Source organism: Triturus cristatus, chromosome 11, assembly GCF_964204655.1.
Source record: "Triturus cristatus chromosome 11, aTriCri1.1, whole genome shotgun sequence".
In the NCBI taxonomy this organism is placed as follows: domain Eukaryota; kingdom Metazoa; phylum Chordata; class Amphibia; order Caudata; family Salamandridae; genus Triturus; species Triturus cristatus.
The window spans coordinates 130,946,567-130,968,557 of NC_140594.1; the positions used below are offsets into that span (position 1 = coordinate 130,946,567).

The 21,991-nt window shown below is 46.2% G+C and overlaps 1 protein-coding gene across 5 annotated transcripts in view; it reads left to right on the forward strand.

The window, feature by feature from the left end:
• Positions 1-21,991, forward strand: part of MSI1 (musashi RNA binding protein 1) — a 185,911-nt gene that overhangs the window by 156,382 nt on the left and 7,538 nt on the right. For 2 of the 5 annotated variants that reach the window (XM_085632857.1, XM_085632860.1), the window contains 4 exons: positions 9,518-9,598; positions 10,058-10,114; positions 14,031-14,132; positions 14,302-14,453. In XM_085632857.1, coding sequence (XP_085488983.1) covers positions 9,518-9,598; positions 10,058-10,114; positions 14,031-14,132; positions 14,302-14,453 — 392 coding nt within the window. The remainder of the gene's footprint in view (positions 1-9,517; positions 9,599-10,057; positions 10,115-14,030; positions 14,133-14,301; positions 14,454-21,991) is intronic. The other 3 variants (XM_085632858.1, XM_085632859.1, XM_085632861.1) reach the window with 3 other exon arrangements.

The following is a 21,991-nucleotide window of genomic DNA, read 5'->3' on the forward strand; positions in this document are numbered from 1 at the left end:
GGGCAAGTGATTAAATTGTGGTGTGTGTAACCCGTTATGTGAATTATACCATGAGTTGTCCCTAAGGCAGGCTATGTAATTGGTGGTTTACAGTCCTTCGCCAAAGCTGTGTTAGTGATATAAATGGAAACCTTGCCTTTTGGACGACCAGAGCACTGTGTGGAGGCTCTTACCCTTCTTGACTTCGTCGCTGGATTTCTTCGTGGAAAACTCTACACCTTGCAGGACCCGCTCCGCGGGTCCCGCTGCGCCTGCACCTACTGAGAGGCTCGTGTGGGGAGCTGGAAACTTCCTGGACCATCTGCACTCCGGCAGGGCTGCGAGCAGCCTAGCAGGGACTCCATTGCCCAGGAGTCCCTACGTGTCACACCTGTGGCCGCTCTCCCTGCCGGCCACGCCCCCTGGCTGAATAAAAGTGCACAAGATCCACTAGCCTGTGGGAAACCTTGCCTTTTGGACGACCAGAGCACTGTGTGGAGGCTCTTACCCTTCTTGACTTCGTCGCTGGATTTCTTCGCGGAAAACTCTACACCTTGCAGGACCCGCTGCGCGGGTCCCGCTGCGCCTGCACCTACTGAGAGGCTCGTGTGGGGAGCTGGAAACTTCCTGGACCATCTGCACTCCGGCAGGGCTGCGAGCAGCCTAGCAGGGACTCCATTGCCCAGGAGTCCCTGCGTGTCACACCTGTGGCCGCTCTCCCTGCCGGCCACGCCCCCTGGCTGAATAAAAGTGCACAAGATCCACTAGCCTGTGGGAAACCTTGCCTTTTGGACGACCAGAGCACTGTGTGGAGGCTCTTACCCTTCTTGACTTCGTCGCTGGATTTCTTCGCGGAAAACTCTACACCTTGCAGGACCCGCTGCGCGGGTCCCGGTGCGCCTGCACCTACTGAGAGGCTCGTGTGGGGAGCTGGAAACTTCCTGGACCATCTGCACTCCGGCAGGGCTGCGAGCAGCCTAGCAGGGACTCCATTGCCCAGGAGTCTCTGCGTGTCACACCTGTGGCCGCTCTCCCTGCCGGCCACGCCCCCCGCCCTACCCCAGCTCTATATTAAAGATAGGAGTTATCGCTGCGCGGTAGCGAGCGGGGCGAAGACCGGGCAAAGAGCGGGCCGTTTGAGGCCGTTCGAGTACGTGAGAGTCCGGTCCGGGCCCCTCCTCTTTCATGTTCACATTTAGGCCGCTCAACCACCAGCGAAATGAGCACCAGGGAAACCAGAAGTAAAACATCTTCCCTAGCCGCGGCCGGAGCTGTCAAAGGACCTATTGACACCTACTTTGCTAAAGCTGGCTCTCTTCTGATCGAGGAAATCGAGGTGCTGGAGCGAAGAATCTCCCAAGAAATAGACTGGGTAAGGAGATCTTCAATGGGCCCAATGGCCCAAGCCAGAACCCCAGAAGTTAGATCCTGCCTATCAACTAGTGGTAGAATTGATCAAGCATCATGCTCACTCCCTGGCACCTCAACTACTAATCCAGAGTTCACTATTGAGGTGCTAAGTGACCTTGAGGATATGAGCCTAATGGCCCTACCTAGCACCCAAATTACCCTACCAACACTAACCGAGAACACTGAGGCAGTTAAAGCTATAGAACCTAACACAGATAGAGATAGGGGGGTGAGAGAAGGGGCAATACAAAAAAAGAAGAGGGGGCCCCAAAACAAAGAAAATAATAGGACAAAATCCCCCAAATCCAAACAACCGAGAGGCAAAGGGGGGAAAGGAGCCACCTCTGTCTCTATGCTAGAGAAGTCGGGAATGACAACTCCCCCTAGAATTAATAATACAATTCCATTACCACAGTCCACCAATACCGTGCCAGTGGATATTACCTCTGATGATATCACACTGGAGGACATAGGCACACTCCTAAGGTCCCTATTGAGTCCCCTTGAAGCTAGACTGATTAAAATCGAAGCTAGATTAGTTAGCATTGAGAAAGCCACTGTACAACTTGTTGACGCAAGGAAACTTGACAATAGTGGAATTAAAACTACAATAGAGGGTCTAGGACCAAAGCCCACTAAGGGTAATGGACCACCTATTGCCACAAATAATAAGCCTCCACCCACAAACCCCAAAACTCCACAAGTTGTAATAAATAAGACCTTGCAACCCTTAAATGATAACAAGGACCCAACTCCAACCCAGCCTATAGTAACTGTCACTCCAAAAATAACCCCCCGCTTAAAGCTACTGCTATACCCGCAACCAATAACAAGGGTGATTCGCCACCTATTGGCGAGAAACCATACCCTAACCGCAGACAAAAGCCTGTAAACCTCCCCCCAGAAGCAGCACCCTACACCTTAGTTCTGGTAGGGGTCCCGGAATTAAAATCCTCAACATTCGAATCCACTACCTCTCTTAGGAATAAAGTTATCAACTGGCTCTCTATTAATAGACCCCTTCCGAGAGGAACAACCAGTGATATCTCCATGGCCAGGAGGGCAACGTGGGTGGGTTACACCAGGAAATCTATTAGTGGGGACTGCATTCTGGTCACCTTTAGAGACCCGAATACAGTCGCATATATCTGCACGTGGGTTTCTGACGAGGACTTTGACAGTAACATTCAATCACTTCCTCTTTCATTTTTCTACCCTTCGAGCCTCTATAATTCAGAGGACCAGAGATGGGGGCACCATCAAGAGTTGCTGGAGGATTGGGAAAACTGCCCCAGGGAGAGCAATGTGCCCCTATACCATAGGGGAAGACCTATACATCATTTCCACCAGTATGGGGGGGAGGCTGGTTGGGAAACTGTTACACGGAGGAGGGGCGGGGGTGGAGGATATAGGAGAGGAATCCCAGGGCCACACAGAACACATTATCCAGCCTATTTACCCACCCACAATAGATACAGCAGTCTGGAAATGGTAGACTGACAGGTGGATGAAGTGGGGAGTTCTCTAATAGTATCTCCCAGGATGGAGATTAGTATACCCCCAGTCCCGGATATACATACTAGGGCAATTGACATAGTTGAACACAGGCCGGCTCTCGTATTAGGCATGACGGATTTCATCCTGTCTCCCATTAATATAACCTCTATCACAAATTATTCCCCCACTAGCCAAATGGCGCCCACTGAGCTTAACTCTAATAACTTTGTCTCCGCAGGCCTAGACACCACCCAATCGGCGCATATAACTGTGATCTCTTGGAATGTGGCAGGCCTAGCCAATAAAATAGACTCCATAGAGTGGGGCTCGTACATTAGCTCCAAAAATATACTTCTTTTCCAGGAGACTTGGGCACGTGAGGAAATATTATTTCCGGGCTTTGCCTCCTTCTCTAAACCCGCAAAGTGGGGGGGGAAGGGGCAGGCCGTCGGGGGGACTTACGACCTGGGTAGCAACTGACCTAGGTTGTCACGCCACTTGCCTAGAGACCGCCTCGGATGACATATTGGCTGTCTTACTTGAGTGGTCAGACTCCACTAAGCTGTTAGTCATTAACATATATTCAAGGCCTGTTCCTATGCTAAAAGAATCTTGCACTATAGATGAATTATCCGGGTTCCTAGAAGGCATTCCTTGCGAATTTGCCTGCTTGGTGGGAGGTGACTTTAATTCACAGTACGAACCACTTTCTGGACTACGTGACGGCCCTTCCTATGAGGAAGATTCATGTTGGTTTGTTCCAGAAACGGTGGCCCCACCACTTAGGGCCTGGACTCCCTTGGCCTTGCAGATAACTGCCCTCACTCTTAATCAAGGCCTAAGGGCTTGCAATGGCCGCTGCAAATCGGACATCCCTAGCATGTATACCTATAATCAAACAGGTAGCGAATCCAGACTGGACTATATTTTGGGCAAATTGTTCATGTGGCCATTAATAGTCGATTTCAAAGTCACTGAAAGAATGGACAGTGACCATAACGCTTTGGAATTGACTTATTCCCTGCCAGGGGGCGAGGACACATCCTACGGACCGGATAAAGATAAAGCAGGGCTCTTACTTGAAAACAATCGGCGGAGAGTCAAGTGGGAGAAATTGGTCAATAGTCCAGATAGAATACCGCAGTTATATGCAAGGATCATCCCATTGCTGGAGAGGGCCTTTCAGATTGGAAAGGAGGTGCTAGATGATCCCAATAGAGGAAAGCTTGCACAAATTCATGCAGACATAATCATCACCTTAGAGCAGGATCTGTTTTCATCCTCAGGGAAAAGGAAAGGCCCCTTGTCCAAAACATCCTGGTATAACGCCACTTGCAGGGAATCCAAGGCCCATCTGTTACTTGCTATAAAAGGACGCTATGGCAAGGAAGAAATCCAAGCTAGGAGAAGATCCTACAAAAGGCTCCTGGAAAATGCGCGGGCGGAATGGGACCAGGATTATTGGGAAAACCTTGTTAAAACACTAACTAACAGAGACTCGCGCAAATTTTGGCGCATAGTCGCCAATGGTACTGAGGATTTATCCTCGGCAATAGAGCCCAACATAGCGCCCATGATATGGCAGCGCCACTTTGAGACGCTTTATGCTGAGGAAGGGGGGGAACAAAATACAGTTGGTGGCATAAAGACATCCAGTCATACGGGGAGCTCCCTTTACTGAAAAAGAGGTGAGGGAGGCCATCAAGGGTCTAGCTGCGGGAAAAGCCCCGGGACTCGATGGGGTGCCTGGGGACTTGTTCAAACAGGAACCAGGGATATGGGTCCCATATCTTACACTAATATTTAATGCCATTCTGGGGGGAATGGAGGTCCCTGATACTTGGCTGGGAGCAGAGGTGGTTCCAATTTTCAAAAAGGGTTCCCCTCTGCTCCCAGCCAACTATCGTCCTATCAGTCTCATCGACATACCCCAAAAACTTTTCGGAAGACTGATTTTGGACAGGCTTCTGGCCTGGATAGAGGAGATGGATATCCTGTCCCCCTATCAGGCGGGCTTCAGACAGGGTGTATCGACAGTAGATCAAATTTTCCGGCTGAATCTCCTTTACTGGAGAACAGCCGTAATCGAGGGCGGTACTTTGTATACTATTTTTGTAGACTTACGTGCCGCCTTCGATTTGGTACCTAGGGCACGGCTGTGGAGAGTCATGGAAGAGCTAAACGTCCCTGGTGATATTCTGGCAATCCTGATGAGTCTTCATTATAACAACTACGCCCGCGTAAGGTGCGGCAAAGATGGCAAGTTAACCGATAGTTTCCCCGTTCGCAGAGGGGTTAGACAGGGTTGTGTCCTTGCACCGACCCTGTTTTGCCTCTTTGTGAACGGGGTAGTTGCCCACCTGAACAGGATTGCCAACACCGATGCCCCCAAGTTGACAGGCAGCAGGGTGCCTGCAATCATGTTTGCAGATGACACCCTGCTGTTGTCTAAATCCCCTATGGGGATCCAACGCATCCTAGACGGTTTTTTAGAGTTCTGCTCTGAGCGTGGATTGGAAATTAATCCTCAAAAAACCCCCAAACTAAATTTATGATTTTGAATCCTAATACCCATAACCGAGCTCCACCTAGGTTAGGCACAGTCCAATTAGAACGTGTGCATAACATCGAATACTTGGAGATTACTATAAACGAACATCTAACGTGGACGTCACACCAGACTAAAGTGACTATCAAACTGGCTCAGTTGGCGGGTGGCACTATGTGTCTGGCGAACAAATCTTCCTATCGCCCACTAACCCCAATCATTCATATTTACAAAACTCAAGCCCGCGCGGGTGTCACATACGGGGGTGAGCTGTGGGGACACACCAATCTGTCTAAACTACAGTCAACGGAAAATAAATTTCTGAGACAGGTCGTTGCACTCCACTACTGCCCCTAAGATTGGACATGGGAATTCGATCGATAACTGAGGAGCTAGGTCTTAAACCCTTGACATTTTGGAGACGCTTGTGGTGCAGCCCAGATCTCACAAACTACAGAGAGGAGTTACAGGAATTCCTGCACCTACGGAACGCCAAGCAAATTCCATGGATGATTTATGTTAAGGGAATGCTAGAGGAGATTGGTTATCCGGAACTATGGACGGATCCTACAAACGCCTGTCTAAAGACTCCAAAAAAGGTTCTTGTGAGAGCATACCAAGAACTAATGCTCACCAGAGCTATCGATGCCACACGAGAAGGATCTTTGACCCATTTGTTCCTAAAAGTAAAAGATTCTTACCATCTTGAAAGTACTCTAGATGCCATGTCTCCTGTACTAACGAGGAAATTATTCTTACAATGGAGATACGGAACACTTCCCTTAGCATCGTTCACAGCGTCCTGGACATGCCGCTCCTCCATAGAAACTTGCCCAGTGTGCGCACATCCAAAGGAGAATGACGTTCACGTTGTTTTCTTCTGCAAGGGCTATGAGAGGAGCAGGAAATATTGGTTAGTCCCCCTACTTAAGAACTTGGGTTTTAGATCCTTTCAACCTGCTTATAGAGTTTTAAAGACAGACCTCTCCCCCACTGTAGTCTTTGCCCTCTCGAAATTTTTAACTTCCATGTGGTACACCCGAAGCCGACGGGTAAAAAGACTCGTATAAAAAGACTCCTTGATAGCTACAGACTGAATTTCATGCACCCTCTTTTAACACTGTTTTAACTACTGGATCACACTGTTGTTTAATTCGTTTTAAAAAAAATTTGTACTAATGTTCTGCATCTTTTATGATCTGTGATCGAAATAAAGATTTCTGAAATGAAAATGTTATCTCTTATTTTAAGGGTCACATCCTCTCTCAGTCTCAGGGCCCTTTTGTTTTCCAGACCCTATACTTGTCCCCTGTACCTGTGTTTCTCTGTTCTCTTGTTTTCCTAGGCCACCAAAGTTTTAGCCACTTAGGTTTCCTTTCCCCCAAAAGCTTCCAGTCTCGAGATTCTCCTCTCTCAAGGCTCTTAGTAAGAGATGCGCCTCGAGTAAATGGGTAGGTGGATAGTGAAGGATAAGGAGACACGGAGCTGGATGCAAATGATGGATCTACCGATAGATGAGATGGAGAAGCAGGTATGCACTCATGTCTAGCTCTGCTCTCATAGGCAGGTGATGGGCAACCCTGCTGTCTGTGACAATTGAGGGATAGCTCTGCTGCCTGCACTAGGTAAGAGAATATTCAGCTGATCAAAGTATGGCTCTGTGCCACTGACAAGTGAAGGATAGCTCCGTTGATGGAACTGGTGGATACCTCTGTAGTCTGTGACAATTGAGGACTAGCTCTGCGGTCTGCACTAGGGAAGAGAATATTTAGCTGATCAGAATATGGTTCTGTGCCGCTGAAAAGTGAGGAATAACTCAGTTGCCTGACACGTGAAGGATTGCTCTAGTGTCTGCACAAGGTGAGGGGTCATCCAGCTGTGAAGCGGATTACTTTGCTGTGTTGTTGGTGGCACATAAGGCCCAGCTGTGCTGCTTCACAAGTGTGGGATTGGTCTGGTTTATCCTATGCTCCGCTGTCTGTTCCCACTGAGTGTTTGAAATATTGCTCCAGTTACGAGCTGGTATGAGTCTATTACCTGTCCCAGTATTGGTGTTTTTTCAGAAGACAGCCGTGCAGGCTGGCCTTCCTGCTTGCTACTTCTCGCTTATTGATACATTTACCTGCAGCGAGAAAGATGAAAGGAAGCAAAACTGTGGATTGTCGGTCTCAGACCCCTGGGTTCACTAAGAGCTAGGACTCTTTGGAGGATAGGAACATCCTGGTTCAATGAAGAGGCCATTGTTGTGATGTTTGATCTCACAGCAGCAGGTTTTAGTCCTTTTTTAGCTGAGGTGCCAGTTGTTTTGGCCCAATGAAGTCTGAGGATACGTTGCGAGCATTTTGTGTATGGATTACATGGTGCAAAGCTATGAATCCTGGAAAAAACACAAGCCAGAAGGGAAAAGCTGCCAACCTCGAATGCTAGGGCTGCAAACATACTCGTATATTGATGCATAATAACCTTGTATCGTACAATGGCATATAAATGGCAAACCATGAGTCCACGGGGCTTGTGTCCTGGTTCCTGGTCCATTAGGCATCTCAAGAAATAAATGCAGGACCTACACCTTTGGCAGACTAATCTGTCATAGCCCCACCGACAGTTTTTTTTCCAACCCTCACTATTGCATAAAGTTACATGGAAAATGTGGCACGGTGAGCGAGCCCTTCTGCTCTTATTGGAAATCATCGTTATTAAGTCCCATTACTCAGTCTGGATACTTGAGCCCTGGCTTCAGTGGGTTCAGTGGATGTATTGAAGCTCGAGGTCTGCCTCTCACCCTGTCTCCTGGCAATGTCTATGCTCTAGTAAAAGAAAACAGGCCCACTATGTTTTTTAATGCTGTTTGACTAGTATCTGCCCCACAGTATAGAACCCCAGCTGCATCCAGGTTATAATGTGCACTTTCTTTACAGAAGCTGTCGTCCACAATTTACAAGCTATAGCTATTTTAACTCCCCTCATTCTTACTCATGAAGCTTACCTATAGCTTATAAAGTAAACACGCCAAGCTAAGCAACAACTTCCACTGCACGTCCTCCATCTCCTGTTTGTAATTAGAAACCTAGAGTGAGGCTGTACTACCCTGTGAGTCCCTGGGCACTATCACAGGTAAAACATGTTTTATAAAATCATGCTGAAATAAAAGTGGAAACCATTTGTGTTTTAATGACTGCTCCAAGACTTGTTGCCTTTTGCTGCTAATGAGATATTTCCACTTATCTCACCGTCAGTGATTCATTTAAACAGTTCAGCTACTTTATATAAAGCTGGTTGTAAAAGAGAATTAATTTCGTGATGGTTTACCTACTATTGGGTCTTCCTAAGGAATGTTCAAGTATGCCAGATTGCGTTCTTTTAAAGCACACTGTTGTAGTATCAATATTTAAAAAAAAAAAATTAAATGTGTCTTTAGACAAGTACAAGATTTAGATTTGTGCAGCTTCATTGAACTCTTTGTACATTCGTAGTATTCTAGAAGACCTGTATTATACTGTGTTTGCACAGCTGTGAAGAAACACATCTGTGCATTTCCCTTCGGCCCTTCTGTTTGCACTTACCACGAAGGACATTCTAGTCCGAGTGGTATGATTAACTTTTGCACACAGCATATTATCTGAATATTGTCTAACTCAAGTAAATAGGTACCTCGAAGAATCTCCAAAGTTACACTGATGTAGGAATGTTCATGTTGCATCAAAAGATACAGCTTCGTCTGTATCCGAGTAGAATGGAGAAAGGAATAGTTGCTCTTTGCTTGTAGGCTGACAGCCCCGGCTATAATCGCCACCTCATTCCATCTCATCGTGGACACTTAATACAGTGCTGGGTTTTTAACTATCCTTGGGTTATAATAATTAGTTCAATGGTAACAAATTATGATTCGAAGTGCCCAGAATGCACAGAGTGTCAAATTAAAGCCTAGAAATGGGAAAAGGGTGCGCAACGCCATGGAATGAGTTAGGCACATTAGCACTGACGTATTCAGCGTTGGTTCAAAGGTAATAGGCTGGTCCTCTGTGCTAGTTTGTACGCATTAAGATGCATGATTTTCAAATGTCGTTTTCTTCCTTTTGACAGGTTACCCAGGATTTCAGGCTGCCACATACGCCAGTCGCAGCTATGCTGGCCTAGCCCCAGGCTACACCTATCAGTTTCCAGGTAAGGGACATTTGAATCTCTCTTTACCAGTCATGCCCTAATCGCAGAAACAAAACATGTTGCTTACGCGTTGTCATACCTGCATTTAAGTGGGATTAACATTGGGGGTCTATGGTTCTGGGAAAGGAACCTGCATGATGCAATGGGCCATGTGTAGGATATATGTACTGTGGGTGGGTTGAAGAGTAGGAAGTGGGAAGACGTATTCCATGTTACATCATGTTGCACCAAATGTACATCATATGCACAACAGGAAATCCATTCATGTACGTGCATGTGGGTAGGGAATGCTGGATGTCATTGATGCGCAATGGGGCTTCGGTGGGCGAGGGGTAACTGGGATGGAACGGGGTCCAGTGTAGGTGGGCACCATTCATGTTACTGCTGCAGCCCTTGCTGCCACAGACTCCCCAAGAGTATTTATGAAAAGTTCCTAAGTTGTTTTACATTTCATTTTAGAATTCCGCGTAGAACGGGCCCCACTCACCAGCGGGCCCATCCTCCCCGAGCTTACAGGTCAGTCTGGTTGATTTCCTAACACTTGCGCGTAGGAAGGAGAGACTGGCAGGGGGGTATTTACTTCCAGGGTGCCTGGGCCCAGGTCCTCAGAGTCTGACCCTCCCTGCTATTCTGCCTCCATTCTTGTCTAGCAGCCACTCTGGGCAGAAGCAAGAGGGCTGTTAAACTTGGCTGCATGAAATGTTCTCGTTCTGTCTAGTCTTTCACATGATCCCATGACTGCTCCTTCACCTACAGATTCCATGCATGCAGACAGTTTGGATCACCCACAGACAATACAGTCAGGTGGACTAGGCTACCTGTGGCAAAGCACCTTCCGTTCAGTGGGCCCCGGATTCAGGCTGGTTGCTCATAGTTTGCGCCGTCCCTTAGTTTCACAGTAGTATGTACTCACCTACCTGCTGAAATTCATGCTGCTGGTAAAGGTTCTCAGAATTCCTACTGACATCCAGTCCCTGTCCTTGCAAGCAGAGCGAGTTTTATAGGATGTGCATTCATTCACCTCAATGTCCATAACTCCACACCCGGCCTTTAGTGTGGCCAAAAGTCTTGAATGTATTCAAAATGTTTTTTTTTTTATTAAACACTATATTTAGCTAACTAAATAGCTAGCTAAATATATCAATTTAAACAAGGGCTATATATGAATTAAAGACTTTCAGTCGCATTGAAGACCATGTATGCAGTAACGGTCGCTATTTACCGGGGAATGGGGAGGGTAATAAATGGAAAAACCCCCAAAAAACAACCACTTACCTTCAGGCCGGCCACCTGCCCGGCAGCCGCCTCTCGGTACACTCACCGCCACCTCTCCCTCCTGTAAGCAGAATCAGGAAGTACCCAGACTCCTTACTCCTTTAGCCAATCACAGCGCTGCAATTGGTCTGAGTGCTGTGGATCAGCGCTCAGGCAGGGAATGGGAGCCTGGGGCATGTTCTGCACCCAGGCTGTAAAAGTGCGCTTGACGATTTGGGCGGCCCGATAGGGCCGGTCAAAGCGTCACTGCGCACTTTGGAGTGGGCAAACCAATCCTCTCCTGCTCTGGCAGTTCAGCCCCGTCCTGCACCAGGAAGGTAAAACTAAAATGATAATAACTAAGGTTATTATCATTTTAGTTTTTTTTAACTACTGCTCTGTGAGCAGTGGGGCGACGCTCCTCCGCCTTAGCGGAGGAGCCACCACTGCATGTAAGATGTGGTGAATGTCCACACTATAAAATTCACTGAGTGAGGCGCACTGCAAACCAAGCACCAGTGTAGTTGTCATTCCAAAAAAGACAAAAGGTTACTAAAAAATATTGTAGTCTGAAGATCTATCTGAGAAGATGTCAGTGTGCTCGGCACCTTGCAACGTGAACAATCAAAAGGGAGGTCTTTCTTCAACTCCTTTTAAATATGCTCCATGGTTTTCTTATGGGAAGGTACGTTAGAACTCACAGCGTATTTAAAAGGAGTTGAAGTGCGACCGCACTTTCGATTGTTCACGTTGCAATGTGCCGAGCACACTGACATCTTCTCAGATAGATCTTCAGACTTAAAGCATGGGGGTTGACCATGATTAGCAATGACTAATAATATGTATAGCCGAATAGTTTTAGTTTGGACTGAACTGGCTCTTGTTTAATTTCGTTTTCAGAGACCCCTGATGAAGGGTCATCCTCAACCCGAAATGCATTGGGTTATATGAGTGATTGTATTTTAAATCATAACCTGTAAATTGAAGCATTTGGAATTATTAAGATGTATTAAAATGAACATCTAGCAAATACGTAAATTGGAATTAAGTGTCTTCTCTGAAGGGAAAAGGTCATGTAATTGAAGGATAAACTGAAGAGTTTCAAAGCTATGTGCACCCATCTGCCAGGGACTGGTTTTCCAAACCTGTCATTGTTGTCACTGTAATTCTTCATAGCGCCGACAGACACAGCGGCAATGATTGGGTTGCACAGAAATAAACTATAAAAACACAAAAAATTGGTGGAAGCAAGTGCACTGTGATAACATATTCACCAGTAATAAATATTGCATATGTTAAGTTCCCATGGCAGTCCTGTGCCCTGTGACTTTCCTTGTAGTATAGTGGCTGAAAGTTTGCGTTCACAGGTCCATTTAGCTTGTTACGTTCCCCGGTCCATTTAACTGGTTAACATAGCTATGCCACTTGCTTTTGCAAGGCAAAGGCTGATTAGCCCATATATCGTGTGAGAGTTGATAAAACTGTGGTCAATTTAGAGTATTACTTGTATATTGATCAGTCACATTGAATCATTTGTAGTCATTTAAAATGTAGGGCTGGTGTTCTGATAATGCAAACACTGCTGAGGAATGTTTGTCTTCACATACAGATGCAAAAATCTTCTGCTCAAAAGGTGTTTGCTGGCATATGGTTAATATTTACTTAAATCACAACCTAAAAGTCTGCATACCTGTAGCTGGTCAGTGAGAAAGGGGGCTGTGAAAATGCAGCAAAATTAGCAATATTATGCAGCAAAACCTCCTTTCATTATGCTGCAAACATTCTTTGATCCATGCTGCAATATTGTGGGAGGTCTGCACAATGGTGCAGGTGTGTTTTATTTGTTACCGTCTCACTTGTGCACTGCTCTTTTTACATCCTGGGACCGTGTTTATATCATTGAGGGAAAAGGCGATAGGGCCAATATTGAGTCCATCTTAAAAATTGCAATTACTACACAAGGATTTAGGACACCCACAAAGAAATACCACAAAGGGAAAACTTAGTTATACACTGACATAAAATCAGTTTTCTAGCTTTCGAGAAGAATACCTATTACTTGAGGAAAGTATCATGGCAACCATTCCAGGCTTCGCAAACTCATGCCAAGTGAACAAACAGTGAGGCATAACCTCAAAGAGGATGCACAATAGATTCTGGTTGAAGACTTGTCTGGTTAAAATGAAAGCAATGCATATTCATATCTATACAATGACAGTCACAGCGTTGAATGATGTAAATGAGGAAAGTTGGATAATAATGAGAGTGAAAATGTGTATGATGTCCAGTTCTACTGCTGAGGTTGCCAAACAACCTATATTCCCCGTCCTTGTGATGGTCTGCAAGGAGCCTTTACGGTTCTGTCTGCTACACAATCTAGACTGCTAGCCTCAGCTAGCTGCAGTGAATCGTTGCGTTAAACTCAGTTCCTGCACCTTATGAACCCAGCCATCATGCCATTTCCTTCTTTGTCTGTACCGCTCCTAGTTTTCATTCGCCTGAAATCGAATTTCACACCCTCCCTCCAAGGTTCACACTCCTATTGTGGATGCTAGTGTCCCTCATTCCACTGACTACAGGCCCGTGACTCGATCTACCATTATACTCCTCATCCCCCAATATTTCTTTACTGTGGTTACCCTCCTGTCCACCTTACAAAACTGGCTGAATCTTGAAAAGCTAAAGAATATTTCAACGCAGCTTGCACAAGTTCTTGTTTAAAGGGTTGAACAGTGGATTAGGAACATATTTTGTGGTGTTAAACCTAGTGCATGGGGTCCCTGGTTACTGCTTGATACTGTATCCCGATTGATTAAAGAGGCTTAACTGATGAAAAACAGAGCCCTCCTTATTTGAGCAAATGCTTAGTGGGCTCAGGTGATTGCAGATGTTTTATGTATTTATCCAGAACGATGCCATGGTCTTCTACAAATGTACAACCTCTCTTTGAATGCATTCTTAGTCGAACTGTAATCTGTTTTGCGTGAACTTTCCTCCCAGTTGCAGTTCATATACCTGTAACAGCCATAGTAGGCAGATGGAGGGCATGCCATTAAATGTTTAGAGCTAAGTGTTGTTGCAAAGAGTCAGTGTGTATCTGACCCCCGAAAGTCAAAACTTATTAATTGGAGGCATACGTTTCTGTTGATGACCAAATCTTGGCTGTCTTCTATTTCAGCAATTCCGCTAACGGCCTATGGACCCATGGCCGCTGCAGCGGCAGCAGTTGTCAGAGGTAATGGCTCGTTCCTTGCAGGACAGACTGAGCAGCAGTGGCAGCGTGAGTTTGTTTGAGGCCCCCTTTTAACCCTTGCTCATTTTTTTTATATATGTGTGCCTTGATGCAGGTGGGATGGTTTGTAGCATATTTCTTCATGGTCTCTGTCATCTCTTGTATTTGAAGCTCTGTTTGCTGTGGCTAAGCGTTTTTCTTTCACTTTCTTGCTTAGGCACTGGTCCAACGCGTGCTGGTGGATTCCTCGGGACAAGCAGCCCAGGATCAATGGCAGAACTTTATGGAGCCAGTCAAGAGTCGGCTATAAGCAGTTATATCAGTGCTGCCAGCCCCGCCCCGAATGCTGGGTTTGGCCACAGTCTAGGGGTGAGTTTCTGGTCACCTTTATGCACTGATGTAGTCTTTGGGTGTAGTCATGTTGACAGACTGAATTAAAGGAGAGAGAAGCCATTGAGAGGACTGTGTGACCCTGGATGAATGAATGTGTGCAATAAGCAGAAGGGAGAATGTTTCTTTATTAATTAAAGTAAACCTGGCAACTAAAAAATTAAATTTACTGTGTGAGGTGGTAGCCTTTGTAGGGTGCACAGCCTTGTGCTGATAAATATCTAAGAGGCACTTTTGAGCTTGCTGAGGCTAGTGCCGATGTCCTGGTTTTCACAGCCCTTAATGAACCTTGGCAGTTCAAGCTTCGAAAGTGCTGGAAATCCACTCTTTGCAGTGGTTTCAGACTTGTTTTCCCTGTCACCTTGTAATATCGGCTCTTCACTGGGTGACAGTAAGAAGGGAGCAGGGGCGTCGCTTCCAGCGGTGTGTTTGGGGTATTACACTTCCCCTAATAAATGTATGTTCGAGGCATACGAGCTGCAGAATATATACTAGTGCATAGATCGCCATCTGGTGTTGGGCTCGGATGTTTGCACTTTGTTGTTGTATAGGAAGAAGTTCTTTGTAGTCACGAGATAGGTGACTCCTCCTTAGGATGATAGTGCGCATGGGCATCGACTCCATCCTCAGATTGTTTTTTTCTGCCATCGGGTTCGGATGTAAATTGCTGCACTCCGAGTCGGTGTCATACTCGATCCCCTTTTGAAGCGCAATCCCTCACCACTCGACAGTATTGTTTCGATTGCGTTCCCCTTCGACGCGCATCCAAAACGTCATCAAGACCTTCGATTCCGGTCGTCGACGCGGGCCGTTGGGCCTATCTGCGCCATAAGGCCCTGCAGTCAATAGAAAGAACTCCATTTAAAAAATGCCCCCTGTGTGGTGCTAAATTCCCACACACTGATCTCCACGAGGTCTGTATACTTTGCCTCTCTCCAGAACACGAGGACAAAGACTGCGAGGCCTGAGCTTCCTTCGGATCAAAGAAAACCATACGTGATCGCCGGGCTCGAAGTCACGTAATGTCTCGATCAACTACTTCGGCGCCAGAAGACATCTTCGATGCAGGCCCGATGTTCCACAAGAACCGGAGGATGAAGACATCAGCGTCTCTGAGACAGACGAGTCAGATGCCGAGGATCAGTCAGTTACTCTAGGTCAACCCCTGCCCCATCTACAACGAAATATAAGGCTCTGGTGACACCTTTGCCTTCGGGCTCAGGTCGACACCGCAATAATACTTCAGATGCCCCACCCTTGGGCCCAGCTCCGAAGTCCAGAGACAAGCCTTGAGGCGGCTCAGGATCGAGCCAGCCACATAGCGGTACCGAAAAACTAATCTCCGGCACCAAAACAAAAATCGAAACCAGAGACAGTGCCACGCCCTGTTCTATCGACACCGAAGACGGCTTCGACGCCAAGCGCTTCGGCACCGAAACACACTGAGGACAAGCCCCCGGAATTGAAGAAAGTCCATAAATCTTCGGAGCCGAAAAAGATTTCAGACTCGAAAACTCCACCAAAGCATAAGGAGACCAAGACCCCTCCCAAAGCCACAGAGCCTAAACCAAAGCACCACTCGGAACCAAAGTCGTCGGTGCCAAAAAAAGACAATATCTCAAAAGAACTGTTTAAACCAGATCCCTCGGATCCGAAACAAAATACTCTACACATTGACCCTGTTACCGGTCATGTCACCACAATACCACCTAAAAAGAGGAAATTGGACACCTCAGAGGCACCTGAGATACCCTTAAAGAAGAAAGACATCGCAACTTCACCTTTCAGACCCTCCTCTCCCCCTCCAAATCTTCCCACTATACCACTTTCTCTAGCACACTCTCCACTGCTTCCTTCTTCACCTACACCACAAGATTATGAAGATGACTTTGGGGGTGGGGATGGGGATGGAGACCCACAAGGGGATGATGATGATGACATCCACAGTATCCCACCACCTGACCCGTGGGAGGATTATACTAATGTCCCAGATATACCTGAGGCAGACTCATATCCATCTAAATCATCCCCTCCAGACGACAACATAGGTTTTGCGCAACTCATAAATAGAGCAGCCAAATATCATGGGGTAGAATTACACTCAGACCACCTGGAGGAAGATTTTTTATTAGAAACCTTTACACAATCACAAAAGTAAACAAGTAATTTACCTATGTTAAAAGGTATGATTAAACATGGCCCTGATGTGTTTAAAGACCCTGTCAGGGCTAGAGTTCTCAGCCCCAGGCTTGATAAAAAATATAAACCAGCTCCAAATGATCCAACAACTAGAGGTTCCTTTTGTCGCTCCTTTTATAGGGGCACCTCCAAAACCATTGGGACAGACAACACTTCTTCCTACAAAAGCCCCACTCAAACTTCCTCTAACAGAGGATATTTTAGAGGGGGGTTACAGAGGAAATAACAAAGGAAGAGGCCGCTGGAATAACACCTGCACCTCCCCTACCACAAAACAGTGACTTCCCTCCACTCCCCCAGACCATTCCACTCCGGTCAGGGGAAAACTATCACAGTTCCTACCTGTCTGGAATTCCATCACCACAGACCGGTGGGTGAGACAAATTATCCAGTATGGTTACTGCCTGGAACTCACCTCTACTCTTCTACACATACCTCCCAAACAAAGTCCAATGTCTGACAGCGGACGCATCGTTCACCGGCTGGGGAGCTCATCTCTTAAACCATACCATTCAGGACATGTGGACTCCTCAACAGAAACTGCTCCACATCAATCACCTGGAATTACTGGCGATTTTTCTCGCATTAAAATCATTCCAAATACACCTCCTTGGCAAAGCTGTCCTCGTTCGTACGGACAATATGACAGCAATGTACTATGTACAAAAACGGGGGGACACACTCTATGCAACTTCCACGCCTAGCACAAAGCCAATGCAGATGGGCCATTCCTCAAAAAATATACTTCTTAACAGGAAATCTCCCAGGGGTACACAATCAAATTGCGGATCTACTCAGTCGTCAGAGACAGCAAATCCACGAATAGGAACTTCATCCGCAAGTTTTTCATCCGGTTTTTAGGTCTCGCCTAGTGACGCAGCGCATGCGTTGCTCGCCTTGGCGAGATCTATTGTTATCGGTTTTTCGTCAGAAGGGAGACAGGAGATATGCACACGCTCGTACAGGCGATGTGCACATCTCCTCGTGTATGGCTCCCAGCGTTTGAGCACAGCGGCGCAGTGCAAATATCAGGGTCCATGACGTGTCCGCAACTCAGCCGAGGCTTACGCACTGTGTTTGACAATACCTGTTGTTTTGTTTTTCGTTAAACCTCTAATCACCGGACCGGAATCGCTAGAGCCCGTGTTCTTTCGCGAGCTGGATTTACTTCTTAAGGGGAACGGTGACGGAGAATAATTACATATTACAATATCTGGTGATTACGGGTCACAAATTTCCAGTGAATCAGGAGCGAGAAGTAGTACAGCATTTAAACCGTAGGAGCTTCAGTGAGTCAGGGATTAGCGTGACGGGGTTTAAATCTGTTTTTGAAGTTCCTTCTTTTATACACGGGGAGGGGTCGGGTGTGGGGATTGCCAGAATCTGTTTTCTGGATGTTTTCATTATGCGGAGCTGGGCCTAGAAAGGCTCATTGGCCCTCTCCCGGTCAATGAGCGGCCTGGACCATCATAGGTGGACCCAGACTAGTGACTGTCAGGCCAGGCTCGGCTAAACCATGCTTTGCTCTACGCAGTCTTAGTCTTGTTTCAGAGCTTCTTTGGGCAATTGGCCACAACTCACCACGAGAGGGCGGCAGATTCCAACTAATATCTTCAAAATGGCCTTGTTGATAGGGAAAGGGGGTACCCAAACACCAACATATGAATTTGCCTGGGGTGGGGCCCCATAGTTCTTTGCATCGGATTGGATTATAAAAATGTATTAATTTATTTAATGCAGTTTTAAATAGTGCAAACTTTACCCAAAGGTGTCAGAGCGCTTTAAAAAAGAACCAGATAAATTACAAAAAGTACACATGTTAGAATTTACATAATAACAAGTTTCATATACAATCAAGATAGTAAAAATACCAGCATTAGGTTAATACAGGTATATACATTCGTCCGATGTCCTCGCGTTGCTCGCCTTGGCAAGATCTATTGTTGTCGGTTTTTCGTCAGAAGGGAGACCGGAGATGTGCACGTGCCCGGACAGGTGATGTGCACACCTCCTTGTGTACGGCTCCTGGCGTTTGAGCATAAAGCGCGAATGGCGCGCTTTCACTTTCCGTCCCTCCCCCAGTTGGCTCTGGTTCATCACAGTAGCTGCAAAGAAAAAAAATACTTGTGTGGGTGAGTTTGGCATGTATGGACTTTGTAAGTTTTGAGAACTCAGTGGGTAGCATCAGATTTTACCAGTGGCGTCTTCTTTAGTGAATTATGTTACCCTGGCGCACTGACATCGCATCTGTATTTAATGTGTCTTTAATATATTCTTCATGGAAATTGTTCCTGCGCCAAGCATGTATTTCAGCTCCATGGTACATTTCCGTGGCTTGGCTGCTGAAATATGTCCATGGAACGAGTTTAGAAACAGGGTTCAAGTTTCCACGTGTTGGGCAAACGTAAGGAGTACTCGAACTGCATTTCTAATTCACAGTTTAGCTTCGCCTGGTACGCATTGTAAAACTGTCAGTGCACACGCGCACCCCTGAAGGTTTTGAGGACAGTTTTAAGGAGCACATGGTGTTAATTGATTTCAAAAGCATATGCATTGATTTCCACAGGGGTGTAACTACTTTATTGGTAGCAGGTGTAGTGGCACCGGGGCCCACTGAACCCTTGTAAATGCTGAATTTCAGAATGTAAACAGCAGCCAAGGGGCCCATTTGCCTCCTTGCACTTGATACATTGGCTAAGTCACTGATGACACAGCCGAGTTAGGACTCCTATTTCATTGTCGTACCACAGAATACTAAGCTTGAGGCCATGCCATTGACCTCCTTGTCAGTCATAAGTGTTACTTGTGTGGTAACTTTTGTCATTGTTTATTTCTGTGCTGTGTGTGTAAAGTCATTTGTTGCACAAGTCCCAAAGCAAGCAGAAAAGTACGATGACCAGAATGTTGGTGATAGAAAACAGGCGTGCAATCTTTCCTCGTTACACCCCCACATCTTTTAAATCAGAACACTCGAAAAATGAATAAAACCAGTTCATACTTCTGCAGCTGAAGGTGCATCTAAGAAAGTAGGTGGAGACATTGGTGGTCACAGAATGCTCCAGTGATAATGGACAGACCTCATCCCTGCTGCTATCATCTTTATTTAAGCGTCATTGCCTTCTCTTGAGGTCATTAACAGCTGTTAAATGCTCACTGTGCCTTTGTGGGCCAAGCTGAAGGCTGGGCTGTGAAATGATGAAATGGGCAATTAACAGCTATAACTGACCTTGGAATTATTGACCAGGGAAGGCTGTGACTCCAAGCATTACACGTCTCAGCCATGCATGCAGTAAGTTAAAACGCATTGTGTGTTGCCGCTACTTTTTAATAGGCCGGGCCATCTGCTGCGAGAGAGCTAGCCCCACAAAACTCCACACCACTCCATAAGTCGCAGTCCCAGACACTGCATTTAATTACTTCACAGTATGACAGCTCTACCCCGAGCCCCAGCAGTGCGTCAGAGAGGCTTACAGCCCCGGCCTCTGATTCTGGAAGGCATTGCCTTGTGGTTATTGGCTCTCTACTCTATCGTACCCATAATACAACTCTTCTCAGTCTGGCCCTCATTTTGTTTCTGCACACTCACAATATCAGCCCACCAGGGATCATTATGTACCATGTCGTACATAATTAATTTTCTTTGACTCGCATTTTTACCATCATTTTACTTGCAGAGCGCTGGTCTTTAAAACTCACAACATAACCTGTGGCAATCCCCAGTTTAGTCTTCTGTTTCAGCCTTGCTAATTTTCACGCAAATTGCTCCTAAAATCTTTTGGCAACATGAAGTGAAAGGGAGCACATTGGTTTCTCCCTGCAAATACTTAACCTGCCACTAACAAACATGTCACCATGTTTTTGCTCTAAGACCGTTGTTATGCTAATGTTGGTTAACATTCAAGCCAGTGCTGCCGCTGTTCCTTGCCCCAATTAATGCCTGAAAATGTAAAGCAGGCAATGAAAGCTGGCATGAGAGAGGGGCCCCGTCCTGCTGCTTCCAGGTTTTTGGGATTAGACAATTCAGCCTTTGTGGAGAGTGTCTGTTTTTTCCACCTGCTGTCTGGTAGCCTGTTTCCTTGGTTGGACTGTGAGGGCAAGAGGTGACTGTGCAGAGACCAGGGTTGTGAGTGGAGGCCCCAAATGAACAGCAGAATATGTAGTCAAAGATTGGTATCCGATTCCTAAATTTTGTTTAAGGCAGCCTAAATCATATTTACGCAAGGATTAAGCTGTAATCTCTCCATACACACAAATTTGACACATATGTGAGTGCCATAAGCAAAATATGAATACCCCGCTATACAGAACTACAGGGTGCATGTAGTAGGCATGCTGTATTCAAGTAGGGACTTGAAGCTCCGCCCATATTTTTAATTGGCTTGTCATTGTCCACTGTAAACTGTGGCTGTTCATTGGTCAATACGCTCAGCAGTCCTTCCTTAGTACCGCCTTGTCTCATTTTGTAAACTCCCATGGCGACATCCCCTGTTACGCGTGTTGTTACTTGGCAGGCTTTAATTACAGCCTCCGAGCACTATTTTCTCAAATAGCTTTGTAGGACACTCTCTCTCTCCTGACACTTTAAAAAAAAAACATTTTGATAGCACCAGCGGCAAATGCATTTGCTATGCAATAGGTCTCGCATTTACGAGAGTTTAAGCTATTGGCATTGTAAATGACTGTGTCTTTTATTTATCTGTTTTCAAAACAACACATAAATAAAAGACATTGTCATTTACAATGCCAATAGCTCAAACTCTCGTAAATGCGAGACCTATTGCATTGCAAATGCTTGTGCAGATGTGGGGCCCACCAGACATAGATCTGTTTGCCACACATTTAAACACAAAATGCCCAAGCTTCGCCTCCAGGTATCCACACCCATTGTCCAAAGGCAATGGGATATGGATGAACTGGTCAGGCAGATTTGCGTACACTTTTCCACCTCTCCCGCTCATTCCATTACTGGTGCGCAAGCTCAAACAACAGTCTCTCACAATGATCCTGGTTGCTCCAACATGGGCACGGCAACCATGGTTCACAACCCTGCTGGAACTCTCAGTAGTTCCACATAAAAAGTTGCACCTTTCTCCAAAGCACCTCTCGCAGAACCATGGAGAAATAAGGCAACCAGATCCAGCTCAACTGAACCTAGCGATCTGGCTTCTGAAGTCTTAGAGTTTGGTTATCTCATTCTCCTGCCCGACTGTATGAATATCATTAAGGAGGCTAGACGTCCTACCACTAGAGCGTGGTATGCTGCTAAATGGAAAAGATTTGTTGTCTACTATAATAACACAATCGATCCGCTTGATGCT